The sequence below is a fragment of the Pararge aegeria genome, chromosome 16 (assembly GCF_905163445.1).
Source record: "Pararge aegeria chromosome 16, ilParAegt1.1, whole genome shotgun sequence".
NCBI lineage: Eukaryota > Metazoa > Arthropoda > Insecta > Lepidoptera > Nymphalidae > Pararge > Pararge aegeria.
The window spans coordinates 8,323,489-8,340,903 of record NC_053195.1 but is presented as its reverse complement, the minus strand read 5'-3'; the positions used below and the strand labels follow the sequence as shown (position 1 = coordinate 8,340,903).

At 35.6% G+C, this 17,415-nt stretch overlaps 1 protein-coding gene across 2 annotated transcripts in view; it reads right to left on the bottom strand.

Annotated features, from left to right (window-relative positions):
• LOC120630237 (ADP-ribosylation factor-like protein 4C) overlaps window positions 1–17,415 on the bottom strand; it is a 92,849-nt gene that overhangs the window by 7,389 nt on the left and 68,045 nt on the right. For both annotated transcript variants that reach the window (XM_039899387.1, XM_039899388.1), the window contains one exon: window positions 4,058–4,122. In XM_039899387.1, the coding sequence (XP_039755321.1) occupies window positions 4,058–4,122 (65 nt within the window). The remainder of the gene's footprint in view (window positions 1–4,057; window positions 4,123–17,415) is intronic.

The following is a 17,415-nucleotide window of genomic DNA, read 5'->3' as shown; positions in this document are numbered from 1 at the left end:
TTGTAAATGAATTAAAATTTATTTGTAGCCGTTGAGCTTTTCCGCCTCGCATTATATCTGCCGCCAAGAAGCATTGCTGTGTTCCCAGCTTGCTGAAAAGAGTGGTTGGCTGAGTAATTAGGTACAGGCTCATAAGGCTTAACACCCACACCCTTCGTTGCATGCCCTGCGAAGTGTTGCTCTGTTTACAGGTGATTTTTCTTCACTTGCTATCAGGTCCTCGATTATTACTATTAAAAAAAATCAACACTCACTTTTGAGTTAAAATTTTATTTGACATAGCCGCGATATTCTCCACCTATTTTGAGTATTACCTACTCAGGAATTTAATATGAAAGAAAAGTTTTGTTAGAAGTACCAAGTTTCTGAGTCCAAGGCCGTGGGTTCGATTCCCACAACTGGAAAATGTTTGTGTGATGAGCATTAAGTGTTTTTCAGTGTCTGGGTGTTTATATGTATTTTCTAAGTATTTATGTATATATAATTCATAAAAATATTCATCAGTCATCTTAGTACCCATAACACAAGCTACGCAGAGCTTACTTTGGGGCTAGGTGGCGATGTGTGTATTGTCGTAGTATATTTATTTATTTATTATTTTATTTATTGATTGCGAAATTGGTAGGTATTATAAATTAAATTGCCCTTATGATACATATCTATCTGCTTAGGATCTCATTTATAAGGCGTAATATATAATTTATTGACAAAAGCAATCATCCCTGAACCCGAAGCTAAGCAGGATTAAATTAAAAGCTGATACCACGCGTATTTGACTAAATTATATTTTTGTTAGTTTCACCTGTAGGGCTAGCAGGTGCGCCAAGAGATAATTATCTCTATCCATTACGCGTATTTTTTCTATACGGCATTATGGGAAGATATGACTATCTCGTGGCGTGCATGCTAGCTATACTAGATTCGAATCGATATTTAACCCGGTGTACATTTGTATACCTACTTATTTAGTTTATTATAATTAAGTTCTACTCATAAGCAAACATCTTCGTCACTGCGGGAGAAAGTAAAAACCTGATCAAAACATAAGAAAGTATTTGGTGTCATTTGAGTTGCCATAAACATGAATGACGGTGTACCGTTAAGCTTTTTATGGGAATAGACAATCCCCACTAAAATTTTAAGTAATGCGAAAGTTTTTTTTGGCCCGAAAACCGACCGGTCTTTAAGGTACGAAGAGTGCGATCGATTGACGAGGATTTTGGTTTACGCCCAAAGTGAAGCTTTTGTCAAATGTTTCTTTTTTTATCAAGAAATATATTTCTATATATAAAGCGCGAGTCTGTTATTAATATTTCATATTACAATCGATCATTCTCCAAAACGTGTCTCCTCCGTACCACGTAACATTGGCGGAGTAAATTGTACCCAATTAATAAAAAGCAAGCCAAAAAAAAAAAATTGATTGTTTGAAAGAGTACTCTCAAAATCCCACTGTCACCGCGTCAAAATCTGATAAGGACATTTTATAAAAAGCCAAGATAATGTTCAAGCTCATTGTGTTTTTAATTTTTCTTTATATTTGAAAGTATCATAGTAATTTTATTAAAACGCATCATATCATACTTTTAATCTCAAAAAAACATGGTTGTCCTTATAACACGTAGCACGTAGCAACTTACAACGTTTGTAAGTAAGTAGGAACACGAGAATAATACATAAAAGCGAGACAAGCCGCGGGCAGACCTAGTTCTGCATGATAAGCATCCGCAACGTAAGTGTACTTTGAGGAGCTTCGGATTGGTTTCAGACCACTGCGTATTGCGTAGATTTGGTCCGTTATGCGTCCAGTAAAACGAGTGTTCAGTTTAATTTGTTTTTACTTGTACTTAATTGGTTTTGTAGCTGTACCAAATCTTATATCCTACTAATATTATAAAGGTGAGAGTGTGGATGTTTGTTACTGAATCACGCAAAAAAGGCTGAACGGATTTGGATGAAACTTGGCATCCATTAGCCTTTGACATGGCTACTTTTCATACCGATTCCTTAAGTAATTCCCGAGGGATTGAAAATTGTTTACGAGCTAAGCCGCAGGCAGGCAGCTTTGGTATGCATGTCACCTATGCTATGGAAAAGGACATGTACTTTTTATACCGACACTCAAAAATTTCCCGTAGTAGTATTAAAAATTGTTAACGATGATATAAGACCCAATTCTGAAGCCCAAGCAGACGAAGTCGCGGGCAGAAGCTAGTATTACATTACATTATATTTTTGATCAAATCGAAACATCATCACTGTCGTGGTAATCAAGGGACGTCCACTGCTGCCTCAGGATGATGGACACAGAGCGACACTTTCTAGGACATGTTCTTTGCATCACTGTTTATACGCGATGGTTTTCCACTTACCATCAGGTGGACGGTTTGCTTGGTCCATCAATTGTTACTATAAAAAAAGCTCTCGCCAACCCAGCCCGTCTTATGAATCGTCAATTTTTTTTTAGATTGTAACGATCCCGATTGGCAGATTAGAATAGCCCCGCGGATGGTGTTTACTCATCCGTATGCGTCGCGTGTGCGACCTGTCGGTACGGAACGCATGACCCAGCCCCAGTTAGGCTTATAACCTACTGTCAAGTGCGTGTTCCGCTACCAATTTAGTCTTCCGTTCACTCGTGATAATAGTATTTGATGGACTTAAGCTGCTGTGGCTTATTTATTTGGATAGAAGCCGGCGATACTTTGAGACACTCCAGGATATAAAAAAAGACGTTTCGTTTAATCAGCTTCCGAAAAATTGTCCTGAACATTTTTCGGTATCGGAAAGAATTGTTTTATTTTATGTCTAAATGTTAGCCCTTGACTGCAATCTCACCTGGTGGTAAGGGATAATTCAGTCCAAGATGGTAGCAGGCTAACCTGTTAGGTATGGTAATCATAGCGACATCGCAACGGAACACTTAATCGCTTAGGGGTCTTTGTCAGTAGGGTACCTAACTAGCCACGGCCAAAGCGGGAGGCTTTCGACACAACACTCGACAAAATCACCAGGTAAAGAATAGGATAATTCGTGCAGCTTCAAATAAATAACGAATATCTATTATACTTACCAAATTATAAACAAAAATAATTGAGAGTAAAGTTACTTTCATTTCGGTTGAAATTTTTCAAAACAAAGAAGTTATTTAGAGAGCATAAAGAAAAACAAAAAAAAAATCAATCTCAAATTTTCAATTTTGCGGAATATCGGACTTATCCGATTTTCCTTTATAAATATCCCAATTATTTTATCTGAAAGAACTTTAACGGGCATATTAAACAAATAATAACGGAATCGTTCTATTCATGAGTTTCGGAGAATTCATTAAAAGATCTCAGCAAACGCGCCTAGAGTGTTTTGTAATTTTATTTTTTTTTCCTAAAGGCTTTATTCGAACTACAAATAACATTTAATTTCTATTTATGTACTATGCACCTATAAAATATAGACATGGTAATCACGGTGATTAGATGCAATCAGTAAAATGTTTATATATAATTGTTTAGACTGGTCAGTTAAACGTTTTGATTGAAATCCAAAAACCGCATTATAATTAAAACAGTACTGAAGCATATTGCAGTAAAATTAAGTCCGTAATAGGGACTGGCGGATACAGCTATCTCCCCTACTAGCTAATTTCTCTTAATATCTCGACAATCACCTGGAATCCCTATGTAATTGTATTTACAAAAGCAATTATACTCGATCGTTTTTAGCACCACTCGGATCGGTGCATCGAACGGTTAAGTCGGCCAGTGCATATCAAATCGAGACCACCGTTAAATGCATACTGACTGACCGTCGCGTGCGTAACGGCGCGATCTAAACTATAAATGGTTATTTACAGATCTGCTTCGGTAATCTAATGTATAGTCAAGAGGGGTTCGATTCCCGGGTGGCTCCAAAAAATTGTTTGTTTGTATTGAGTTTTTGAGTACAGAAATGGGAAATTCATCGCAAAACTATATTAAGATGGATCTTCGAATTTTAAACAACCCCCAGTATTGAATAATGTATATCCAAGATAAATTCGGTTTAGTAAAGTAATACTTACGTTTTTAAAGAAAACAGAATTTCTGAATATACGTCCGTTTCTCCAGACCCGGCTACGTGTTGTATCTGAAAAAAAAAAGAAAAGTAATTTATATAATGTACGAGTACGTATAGCATAGGGGACAATTACGGTATAGATATGATTATTCTGTCGAAGGTAATTGTAGGTAATTTAGTACTGAAGCATTATAAAGTCAAAAGTTCTGTTGTCGCTGATCTTTAAAAAATGCAAGCTTTAAAATAATAATGGTGTCTTCATTTTCATATAGTTTATATATTATTTCTATATAATCCGCCACTTCAAGACTAAATTTTACACTGTATCAGGTATCTCATACATGTTTTTTTTATTCACAACATTACACGCTTACTTCGAAATTAGCTCGCTACGCACGTTTCGCTCCCATACCGCAGGGGATGTTGACTGTGCAATAACCGATTTTCTTTTATATAAGAAAACTTTTGTTAAGTTATTAAACCACAATATGTGATCTCTTGTAACACACAGTGTTCAAAGACTTGTTGACCTAAGCGAGGTTTTAAATTTAATTAGGGTGAAATTTCATTTATTCCGTCCGGACGGATTAGAGCTTTTATTTAGTTACTAATTTGTAAGGTATTTGTAAGCTCACTTAAAAAAAGGATGACTTTGCAATTTCGTGCTGTAAAGTCAACTTTTTATTTCAATGATTTCTAGCAAATTAAGCTTATGTTCAATGTACTATATGACTTCTTCAAAGTGATAAAGTTTGATTACTGAATTTTTTAGTGTGGGACGTCAGATAATTTAGAACCATAAAGTCAAAGTCAATATGAATTATCTTCCGCCGGCATGTTCTCTCATAGGTGGGAGGGATCTTATTATAGTTAGGTCTGGTCGTAAATCGTGCTTACTTTACGATTGATTAATTTCTTAACGACAAGGCTGCTTGGAAGCAGGCTCCAAAAAATATCCTTCACACTGCTGTGGGATGGCTTATAAGTAGAAAATTAGTGCAAATCACGTTACTCTATCGTCAAGTTAATATATTATGGTAAGAAATCCCTGGTTGGTATTATGGTCCTTTCTTAAAGGTTATCGAGTCTACCGGTGATCCTAGAGCGGGCAGTTGCCTCGGCTAGTTTTGCCATCCAAAGGGGCAATGCGGCCAGCATTTTAGGAACTGTGCCTCGCTGCGGTGTTTTCGAAGACGTTTAGGATTTTAATATTTAGTTTTACATAGTTTATTTTAGGTTATATTTATATAACAAATGTGGAAGTGATATTAATGAATTTCAAATAGAATGTATATAGTGTAACATATTTTTTAAACTTATTTGGTAGATACACTTTTGTGTGATTATGGTATGCAAATATATTATTACAATGCTAGATTGTCATTGGTATTGGTGATTGGAACAGTATGTCTGGTGATTAAAAATTTCATTTTTTTTTCTAATTTTTAATGATATAATTCTGATAGATACATCCAATTACGACTTTATTTTACGTTCTATATTTATTTTATCTATTTAAGCCCACCAAGTATTGGAGCAGCGTGGTGGGTCTATGATCTACAACCGTCACGTTTATGAGATAAACCATTGCCCAGTAGTGGGACGTTAATAGGCTGCAGATGATTATCTATTTTGAGTACTTTTAGTGCAGGGATATAGAGATATAGTGAGATAGAGTGAGATAGAGTGAACGCAATCAATTCATTACGTGATATTTTCACGTGGGTTGGACGCGGTTTTCTATTTGTCATGCGGTTCAACAGAAATAGGTCACTGAAAATTCGATGAGTTCAGTTGCAGAATAAAATCCACTATCTGTATAATCAAAAATTGCACATAACGTCCGGACATTCTCCTTGAATAGGGAATTGTAAACAATTAATAAATAAAAAAAAAATATTAAAACGTGTGTGCACTTATTTACACGAATTAGAAGTTATAATTCTTTGGCGTTACAAGATAAAAATGTTTTCAAAAATTTTATCTTTCGCCTTATTCTACGTTCGCAGAAAAAACGACACTAACAATAGAAAAAAGGTATTCAATGCATTGAAAGTTTTATTATAACGCTTTATCTTGTTAATAAAGTTAATTTAAATGTCACAAATAAATATATATCGTTAATACAGTTGTCAGTTCTCACGCACACGTACGTAGATCCTTGATCCTTACTTTTACTTTGTTGGTAACTTTTTTGAAAAACTAAAATGTTAACTATAGCTAACTTCAGGGTGTCGTGTTTTTGTGACGGTGTGCGCGCGCATCGTAAAAAAATACTCTCATCATTTGTCCCTAACGCGTCAAAAGAAGTTTAACTTAAAAATCAATAATAAATGCGGTCTTCTAAAGTGTCTTTTGTTACACGGTTCAACTAATCATGCCAAAAATTGGCATATGGATTGCTTGGCAAATAAGTGTCACTAGCAGGGCTTACCACTTAACGAAATATATAAAGGATAAAGAATACGTTTAAGTTCATGGCAACGAACAGTTTCCATCAACACATCATCACATCACATCAGCAAGTTCTTGTATGAGCAACTATGTCCCAAAGTCAAAGTCAAATAATTCTTTATTCAAATAGGCCGATGGATTGCAATTTTGATGCGTACGTGACATAAATAGACGTGTACATGGAAGTAATGGCCATAACTACAAACTAAAGCTACGAGGGTTCCAAACGCGCCCTGGTCTAAGAAGAAGAGTACAATGAAACGTAGCCGGTGTTATATGACGACACCTCTGGCGCAGTGGTGAGCGTTTTGATTTTAAGTTGGAGGTCCCGGATTCCGAGGAGCAATTTGGGAATTATTATTTCCGAATTTTCTATGGTCTGGTCTGGTGGAAGGCTTCGGCCGTGGCTATTCACCACCCTACCGACAATATAAGTGCCGCTAAGCGATTTAGAGTTCCGGTACGATGCCGCGTGGAAACCGATTAGGGGTTAAATATAACTGCCATCCCAAAATGTTAGCCCGCTACCATCTTAGACTGCATCATCACTCACTACCAGGTGAGATTGCAGTCAATTGCTAACTTGTAATGTCATAAAAAAAAAAAGAAAAAGAGAAATCCCTTTAAATCCCTCAACATTAGTTCGATCCCTCTTTATGTACATCTCCTACTTATGTCTTAACAGTTTTTTATATTTTACAGTATATTAGTTTAACTTTAAGTTGTTTAAACCACTTTCGCCAGTCAATAATGCCAAATGGGCAGTCATGGCACCGATGACCGAAACTGGCTTAGTAGCGTTTCGCTTCGCACAACAAGGCCTCTTCACCGACGACAGGTCGTTTTTCGAACTCCACACGAAAAATTACAAGACTTGCTCAAACGGACAAGTATTGTGATTCATAATGAGCAGCGTGCAAATATGAATGTATGGATACATATTTTCGTGTGCGGAACGCAAATATTAATAGAATACTTTGATTGTAAACTATACAATAGGGCAAGGTAACAGAAAAACAAACACAATAAACGGCATAGAATTTGGCGGCCTTTTCACTACAGAGCGATTTCTTCCCAATCAATGTCGTAATAAAGACGGGACAAATATGCAAAGCAAATTCGCCTCAAATCGCACGACCTTAAGGTTTTTTTTTATTTTTCTACTCTTCCTTGTAGATAAAGGCAGCAATACTACATTCAAACAGCCATTGATGATGATGATTTTGCATGGAATTCTAATATTAACTTCAGGCGTTACGTCTTAAAGTTGGCTAAACACAATGTTTGCTTATGTTCCAATTTATTTAACATTTAAGTAATAATAGATGCATCAAGCAAATGTCCCACTTTATAATGGGAAACCATCGTCTATAAACAGAGCAACAATTCGCAGGGCATGCAACTAACACGTCCTGCAATGTGCCGCCATGTTTCCATTAAACTGAGGCGTAGGACGCCTGATGAGCCTGTAGGAACACTTTTAAATGACATTGTGAGATGGCGATAACAAAAAAAAAAAAAAAAACACCCGGCTAAGTTTGTTGTGGGCTTCTTCTTAGACCGGGACGCGTTTGGAAGCCTCGTAGCTTTAGTTTTAAGTTTACGAATGTGGTTATCGCCATCATCTCACTACCGTGTAATTCTTATGTACGCATCAAAAGTGCCACCTGTGGGCCTACTTGAATAAAGATATTTTTGACTTTTGACTTTTGACTTTTGACACTGGCAACCACACCCTTGAGACCGGAAAACAGCATTGCAACAATGCTGCTTAGCTGTAGAAATAAGCAAGGTGGTAGAAGTTACTTCCCCGGCCGAGCTCTGTCACAAAAAAGAGCTCTACTACTACTATAATGTCAGCATTTGTTATTTACTTTAGTCTTGCTAACTTAGATCGCGTGTACTGTACGTAGGAATTCATGTAAATATTGAACGTAGCTTAGCGGATGTTTACATCCGTTTTCTCGAGCACAATGAAGATGCGGATTTCCACGTTCCCTGTTCATTTCTTGACTTGTGATTTTTAATCCAATACTCATTAGTTTATACCCACATTATTGTTTATTGTTATTAGGTACAAAAAACAGGTAATAACTAAAAGTAGATCTAAATATAAGTAATAACAAGTTTTGTTCTAAGCTACAACCCAAAGTATGTGTACACAACATGGAGAGTAGAAAACTTAGTGATTATTAAAGAATATGTATAGAACATTTGTCGGCACTTTTAAATACTTAGTAATAGGTATATTATTAATATGAGAATTTTTTTTTGTTTTTAATCATCCTACGTTTTCATTTTCAGCTTTCTTACTTAAGTGTCTTCGCATTTAATATACGTAATACGTATAATATCAAAGGCTCTGAAGCACTGAGAGTTAAACCTTAAAAGAGGGCCAATTAAGTAGTCGCACTCAAAACATTTATGGACGAAGACGGTTATATCTTCAGTAATTATGCCTTGAATAGAGCTTATATTCGGGAGGCTTTCAATTCAGAAGAATTTATTGAATTATGTGCAGTATTTTATAATTGAGAGCCCGCATGCTCTTTGATCTGTCTTATTAACATCATAAGGGCTCTCAAGCCAATAATAATTGAAGAAAACGAGATAGATTACTCAATACTCTATACACATATTTAGTCTTATTCATTTTATGTAAAGAGACAGCGAAGATTATAAACATGCGAAAATATTTATGACAATATTACAGCAGACTGTAATATTACATGCATGTTAATATGTCCGTGGTATTGTAGTGCGAAAATAAGAACATGGTTTTGTAGAAACGAAAGCTTATTAGGTAGACAAACACTAGCAGAGTGAAAATGCTAAACTAAAAGATGTGATTTCTGTTCAGTAAATAGGTGATTATATCGCTAAATGATGTAAACGTAGTTACAAACTCGTGCTGTGTCATGTCGTGGACGGTGAGAAATGTAAAGAAATCGTTGGATGAGCCTGAGATAATGTTCTAACTCGTGAGATTGCTTTAATACACGCCATATTTTATACTTAAGAAAACTATTATGTAATAACGGAAACGAACCGTAGGAGTAAGCTATATGAATATAAATGTTTTACTTAAACCTGTGTTATTAGATCTTAATGAAAATTAGGGTAAGTTTTATTTATGGCATTATTTTATTAATGTATTCAGAATACAGTTGTCACCACGCCTCCTCTTCCCGTGGATGTCGTTCGAGGCAACTATGGGAATAGAAAAGAAAATCGTCAGCAGCGTCCTCTGTGCATCTACTGCGATTACCAATCCGTCTGCCAAGCTTGGTGTTTATGGGCAAACCCTCAGATAGTCAATAGTGAGAGGCCTTTAGTCCAGCAGTAGACTGTTATAGGCTCTTGATTATGGCACTAAAGATTAAAATATTTAAATATATATAATTTTGCAATTGAGTGATGTGCTAATAGAAAGGTACGTAGGCACTCCGGTATCCGGTGGGTGGTGTTTTGTATAATAAATAAAGACATTTTTTAACCCCCGACGCTAAGACGTCGCGACGGCGCGATGATATAAGTTTGAAGTGTCTATGTGTGTGTGCGGAAGTAAAAAACTAGTTTAAAACTTTAAAAAAAAAGTGTAATGAATGCCAAGAAATTTAGCAATTGCAATGTAACGTCTTCTATCTAGCATGTTTAAAACTCAGTGATAAAAGGTCAAGTGCTTAATAAAGTTCCTAAAATATCCAGTGAATGCATTCAAATGAGGTCGATACGAGAGCATACAGACGCTAACAGATTCCATTTCATTTTCCGCTAACATCTGGCATCGAGCCTCGATGCGAGTTGAATTGATAAAAGTACCTACTATAGCTGATCACTGGGATAGAGTAACTACAAACAGACAGACATATAGTTTCAAAAGTACTTATAATAGACCTACATGAATACGCAACTTATAAGCTAAATTAATTGTAAGCTAACTTAAATATGACAAAATAATTTGTGTAATAGAGATTATACATATTGAATTAAAAAAGACACAGGTTCTATTTTTTATCCGTTACTATTGCTAATATAAAGTATAATTACTATTATAAAATACCCTCATACATTGTATGCGACTTGTAAAGTGATCCTACTATTACATTATAAGGTGCAAGGTATGCTAAGGGAAATCTATGGCGTGTTTATTCCCCGTAATATACATACAGCCATTACATTAAATTTAATGCGTATGCGATATCTTTGAGCGTACCGCAAGCGTAAATTATTTATGAGGACGCTCATGAAGATACGCCAGAGTGGATAGTAGGCTTTACAGTGAGCTAAGTATTGCGTTAGTAATTTGTTACACGTGCCGCGGCGAGATGCGTTGGGGGCCTGTTCTTTCTTCTAGATAATTGACATAGCGTAACAGACGGTCACGGTTATAAGGTTTACTGCAAAGCTGCGATTACGCTATCCGCAGGCTCATGCAATGATGTTGTAAGTAATATCATTGGTATAATCTAAACTGTGTGTGAGCGGTGATAGTCCAGTGGACTTCGGCTTCCCTCTCGGGGGTACTGAGTTCGATCACCGTCACGCACCTCTTAGTTTACGGAGTTATGTGCGTTTCAAGTAAAATATAACTCACTTCAATGGTAAAGGGGAAATCATCGCGAGGAATCGCTTTAGCATTCCAGTAGTATTCTTATCACGTGATATTATGATTTATGATAGGAAGGTGTCATATCGAAATGCATAATAACAAAAATTTGCAAGTGCAAACTGCAAAAACTGCAATGCAGATATGCTCTTTTCTTGCAGTTGACTTTTGACAACGGACGACAGCTTAATCCATATGATGTCAATTTGATCATCGAAGCCTTAAATTTACGTAGACACAATACTAGAACTGCAAGCCGTCAATTGGGAACGGACTGCAAAATTAGTTGGTCAGCAGTTTCGATGCCGTTATGTCAACAGTATCCAAACTGCAAGTAGGTACAATCGTTTTGTATAGACCCTTAAAAACGTCTAGTAACGAAACAATAGATAATGTATTTAATAGATACACGCGTTTTGTGAATTTTATATAGAACTTTATTGGTGTTTTTTTTTTTGAAAAATGTTTTGTAGCTTACCTAAATATTGCATGCTAACACTCCCGTAATATATCATAGTAGTTAGACATGTGTCAAATGTATTTAGGTAAGGACTCCACTCAAAAAACTTAAAGACTTGATTTCCTATCGAAAATAATGTTATTATAAAAAATAAATCAAAAGTTTATGTAAGACACATTACAATACGCTTTACCCGTAATGCAGGCAATATGGGTTTTTAAGTAGTTATACAAAATTAATAAGTACTTTAAATGCATTACTTTTCTTCATAAGCACTCCCACGTGTAATTTAAATATCCAATGCTGTAATATTTTTATTATAACTTTATTTTATTACACAAATGTAACATGAGATGTACATTATTATGTAACAGTATGAATATGTATCAAATCACAGAAGTGGCAACGTATGGGAAGTAACCGTTTTGTATCATCTGCCGGTGGTGTTTGTGTATTGTGTGCTAATTTATGCGAGTTTATGGTCATAATGGGCGTGGGAGATACGACTAGGGCGTTGTCGTTATTATTGTTAATATCAGCACTACAATATTTACAGTTTATTATGGTACGTACTTGATGATTTCTTTAATTATGTTTTATTAGCAAATGACGCTTACATTATGTAAGCAGTCGTATTCGTGAATTATAGTTAGTTATATAATAGTTGTAGTTGTTTCAATCTGGAGTTCGAGATGCAAAACTATAATAATAAAATAATAAATATACTACGACAATACACACATCGCCATCTAGCCCCAAATAAGCGTGGCTTGAGTTATTGGTACTAAGATAGCTGATGAATATTATCATCACAAACATTTTGCAGTTGTGGAAATCGAACCAAACCTAAGACTCAGAAAGCAGTGTTGCGCCTACTACTACTACTACTGCCTACTGCTCCAATCGGCCGTCTAAACTCTAGACCAACATATCGACGGCGATACATATAACCTCCTCGAAGTAATGAAGAGAGTAAGCATATGGTTATGAATAAGAAGACATTAGATAACACATATATTAATAAGAATCATAGAACCTCTTTTTTGATAACGGATATAATGTCACGGTCTACTTATGACCGATAGCTAGTTATTACATCGAATTGGTCATAAGAGTTCACACGATTAGGTAATAATTCAAATAAATGTTATTATGGGATCACTATCTCCGGCCATTTGCTCTTAGGTTATTGTTATGACATTCGGTTCTCATATTTATGTCCGTTGAACCCAAGTCGTGGTTCGGATCCGAGGCGTGACTTTATGGTGCGCTTCGTGATGATATGTGTTCCGTTTTTGTAGACATTATCGTTATATTACTAGCACGTTACTTGTAACGTATTACAAGACAGTTATTCATAAGTGAGTGATAGGAATGTTTCGATTTCCATAGTCCTGTTACTTAATTTTAGGTCATGATTGTGATAGTTCTAATAATTTTCTTATGGATGTGATGAGATCATGTTTTCAAACGGATCATGTTTTTTTGGAATATTTATTACGTTCTCACGTAATAAATATTGCAGATATACTAAATAAATTGGCACGATAGGTGTCTATTTATTCTTTTACCGACTTTGAAAACGGAGGATATTCTCAATTCTTCGCAATCTTTTTTTTAAATTAATTATTCTATACCCATGTTGTAGAGCCTCTAAAGTCTCTAACAGCCTCTACCAGGAGGCTGCATAGTGTACAGTAAAACATCACAGTTACTATGGAAATACGAGTATGTATATATATTTGAAGTGTTGTTTCAAGACATCCTTCAGGTAGGAGATAGGTATGCATGTACTCGTACAATCTGGCGGAACGGTCTACTACTTTTAGAATAACGTTTAACTTTCTAGACAGTAAAATCTTACAAGAACGGGTAATAACGGAGGCATATTAATAAGCTGTTCGCTCAATGACAACCTCTCATTTGTATTGAGTATAAAATTGCTATAGGAAAATATACAGTGGGAGATACATAACCTACTTTCACTGAAAGTCTATAAGTCAGCCAATTTTACGATGTGTTACATGAGATCGCGCTTAAAGAAGTATTTATGGGCATGTTTGGGATAGAAATGAGAAACAAAATCACAGTGAATTATTTACAATAAGAAACTAGAATTTCCTCTGGAATAGGTTCTTATTAGAGCACACGGGGTATTGTAAATGATTGAAGATCTCGGGTATCATATTTGGGCTTTAAAGGTTACAGTCCCCAACCTACAAGCGTTTTTCCATAAATTACAACACTTGTATTTCGGACTTTGATGATAAATGTATAATTGTTAATTTTATGGCTGCTTCAACGTTTAAACTATGCCGTGCATTAAGAGAATCCCAGTGAGACCTTAGCCATTTACGCGATGTCACAGTTCGGCATGGGATTGAGGTCAGCCGTACCACAGATACGACGTAAATTTCATTTGATATCCGCTTTCCATTCGCGCTTCTATTCAAATGAAACGTTTAATCGCACTGATCAAAAGTATCGATTACAATTCATCACAGAATATATCTGTGATGAATTGTAATTAGTAAAAAGCTTTTAAAAATATATGACCTATAAGTGTGGGTATTGCAAATAATCGTCGTTGCTTAAAAAACATATAAATTTTAATATACGAAGTCCAACAAAGTAATGAAAAAAATCTATTCCATCAAAATGCTTCTAATGTGGATTATACCTAAAGCACCTCCCAATGATATTCCTCAGTGTATGCGTCTGTATGTATCTCAGCGTTATTTGGTAAATTATAGACGAGAAAATTAGAGATGGTTTGACTGTATGAACACAAGAACAACTATTTTTAATTGACCTTTAACATAATTATTGCAAGGTTTTGAATATTTTTTTATCGTTCGTAACATCATTTAAAAAATATATTAAATTTTTTATAGCGGTATAACCTTAAGTGTAATATGTGATATTACTTATGCAATATTTTTTTTAAAGTAGTAGTAGGACTTTCAAAAAAGATTATCGGACGTTTCGGTTTTTTGGATCGTTTATAATTTAAAATTGAAGTGTTAATTGTTCTGCACTTGAGATTCAGGCTTATTATATTTCTGCAAAAGGAGCTCCAAGTCTCAAATGCAGTTTAAGAAAAATTTCATCATACGGACATGGCAGTGTACAGTTGTAGTCATTGCCATCATAATTCGAAAAACACGTATTGTAGCATAAGCCTTTAAATGTCCCATTGCAGGGCTCAGACTTCATGCTCTTATAGGGCAGAAAGACTGAGTGATTAGACCCTTCACGCTTCGGCAGGTTTTGCTTTTTAGTTATTTTGTAGGTGTCTTCATTTCTGAGAATAATAATAATAAATATGTACAAATATGTATTTATGTAATGTATTTATATATAAGTGTATTAATCTATGTATCTAATCTCTATATAACTTAATGGACATTATACATAAATACTTATAATATAAAGATAAACATACTAATCACACAAACGTTTTCCAGCTGTGGGAATCGAACTACGGCCTTAGACTCAGAAGAGTCGCTGCACACTGCGCCAGTCAGCGGACAGTCAAAACTGAATAAGTCAAAACGGTGCAAATTTTCTGTGAAGTTCACAGTTCATTAATTAGTAATCAGTGAAATTTCGAAGGCAATTTTTCGGCTGTTTAGGGAACGAATCAAGTTATTTTTTAATTAGCCTATTATCCTATTTATAACCATGAAGGTTTTACTCATAATTAAAAAGTGATCTTTGCTTTTAATGTTAGCTTTAAAAATATAGGATCTAAGTTATTAATATAATTTAGAAAAAAGAAGTCGTTCGTGTTTTTAGGTGCTGGAGTGACAAAGCATCGTAAAGCGCTGGGTTGGTAGATCGTTACCTCGTTGAGACAGTCTTCAGTTTGGACATTGCAAATAAAAAAGGGGACTGATAACATCAGACGAATATCAGGGAGACGTGGATACAGGCGGTGCGAGACAGTTGGATATGAAAACCATTTCATCATCATCACGACCAAATTCGGCAACAGCGTCTGTTTGATTAATTCTAGTTGAGACTTTCGTTTATGGCCTCTCCAGTGGCTATCTAGCCAATCTTGTTAGTGAATGTGCGGCCTTATTCATTACATGTCAGCTACCCTCCGTTGTTACAATTACACCTGAAGGCCGCTTGTGGTCTCGCCTTTAACTCTTTGCGTCTTTCGCGTTGGGTTCTCAAAAAGTTAAGTTTTGTGTTAACAGTCTTTCTTTTACGGGTTTTTTGCTAATCTTTGTCTGTTTACGACACGTCACTTTTTACAACCCTTAAGACCCACATCTAGCGGTATCATCGGTTGCGATGATGATAAACAAAGAAATTTCTTTACACTGAAGCTTAATAAAAAATAAATTTCGTTTAATGTCCTTTGCTGGCCTTATTTCGAAACGGCAGCATTCTTTGACATTGCGTTTCCACTGAGTTAAAACTTGTTTTGCAAGTAGGTATTTTCTTATTTTTACATTTCTACATTCTTTCGGTATGTATAAAGCAGGAGCCTCGTTGCTCTAGTACTTATCATGTTTGACAGTAGATTACAAGATCCTGGGCTAGATTCCCGGGTTGGCCCAGTAAAGGAAAGGATATATAAATCCTGAAGTTAATCAAGCATTAACGACAGTATTAAGACAGACCAAGTAATAATCTATTTTAACGCTAGGTATAAATTCAAATTCAATATATATTTATTTAAGGTTGACTATGTTATATGTCTAGATATCTGCCAGTGTTGTGTAACGAAACTCCCACGAAAACTAGCTTTAAGGCCGTTTAAGAGCGCTTGTGCACTGCAGACGTTCAGAATCAGAGAAAATACTTACCGAAACGGTTTTTACTGTCGTATTCTGAACCCGAAAGTACGGAGTACCTATAAGTATTATTTGCATTTATTTTTGCATTGTATTTAGTTTATAAATCGTTAAAAATTACTACTACATTTGAAAGTTCAAAGGGTTATGATAACATAGGAATACCATTACTATGTTAGTTATGTTTTACTTAAAAACCAGCAAAACCATAAGCATCATGATCATCCTCAGCCAATTAATGCTACATTGCTGCGTGTAGGCTTCCTCTTTATTACGAGACCGAGACTAAGAACGTAGACTCTATACGGTGAGATAGTAGCGGTCGACATCCATGCTAGTCTTTTTTAATAATCGTAAACTACCACGGGTCTTACGTATCCAGCGACTCACTGCAACCTCTATACTACATGCCCCGCGGGCAATGCCGTTTTGCTTCGTAGTTCAATACAAGTATATCGGAAGCACTATTTATCTGCAGATGTTCTCATTTCTCAGTATACCACTTTGATACTCCGCACAAAGCTTTCTCCATCGCCCGTTGAATGAATCTGAACTAACTAAATATTAAGTTATAGTCTCTTTTCGAGCATGAACAAATATCAGCTTTATACGTTTGGTCTTATCATTAAGTCCTTATTTAGTCTGGATTTTATGGAAATCAAAATGGCGGCAGAGCACAAGCGCTCTCAAACTAGGAATGAAACCTAACTAAAATGAATGAGAGGTTAACATAAACTTGCTTCATCAGGATAAAACTAAATACGGTACGGCCTGGACGATCCATCAGGCGGGTTGCGTGTTCAAGGGAATGATTTTATATTCGGATTTGCATTTCGCAAACGTAAAGCTTTACACGAATATTACAGCTCGTCGGATACTTTAGTGTTTATAATTTGCGAACGAATGTTGTTTGCGTGTTGAATAACGTTTTATATTTCGTAGTCGTTTACGGCCATTTTAGAAACGTTAAATGTTTGCAAATATTTAATGAAACACCAGCGATTAGCATTTAAATGCTTGAAATTTTA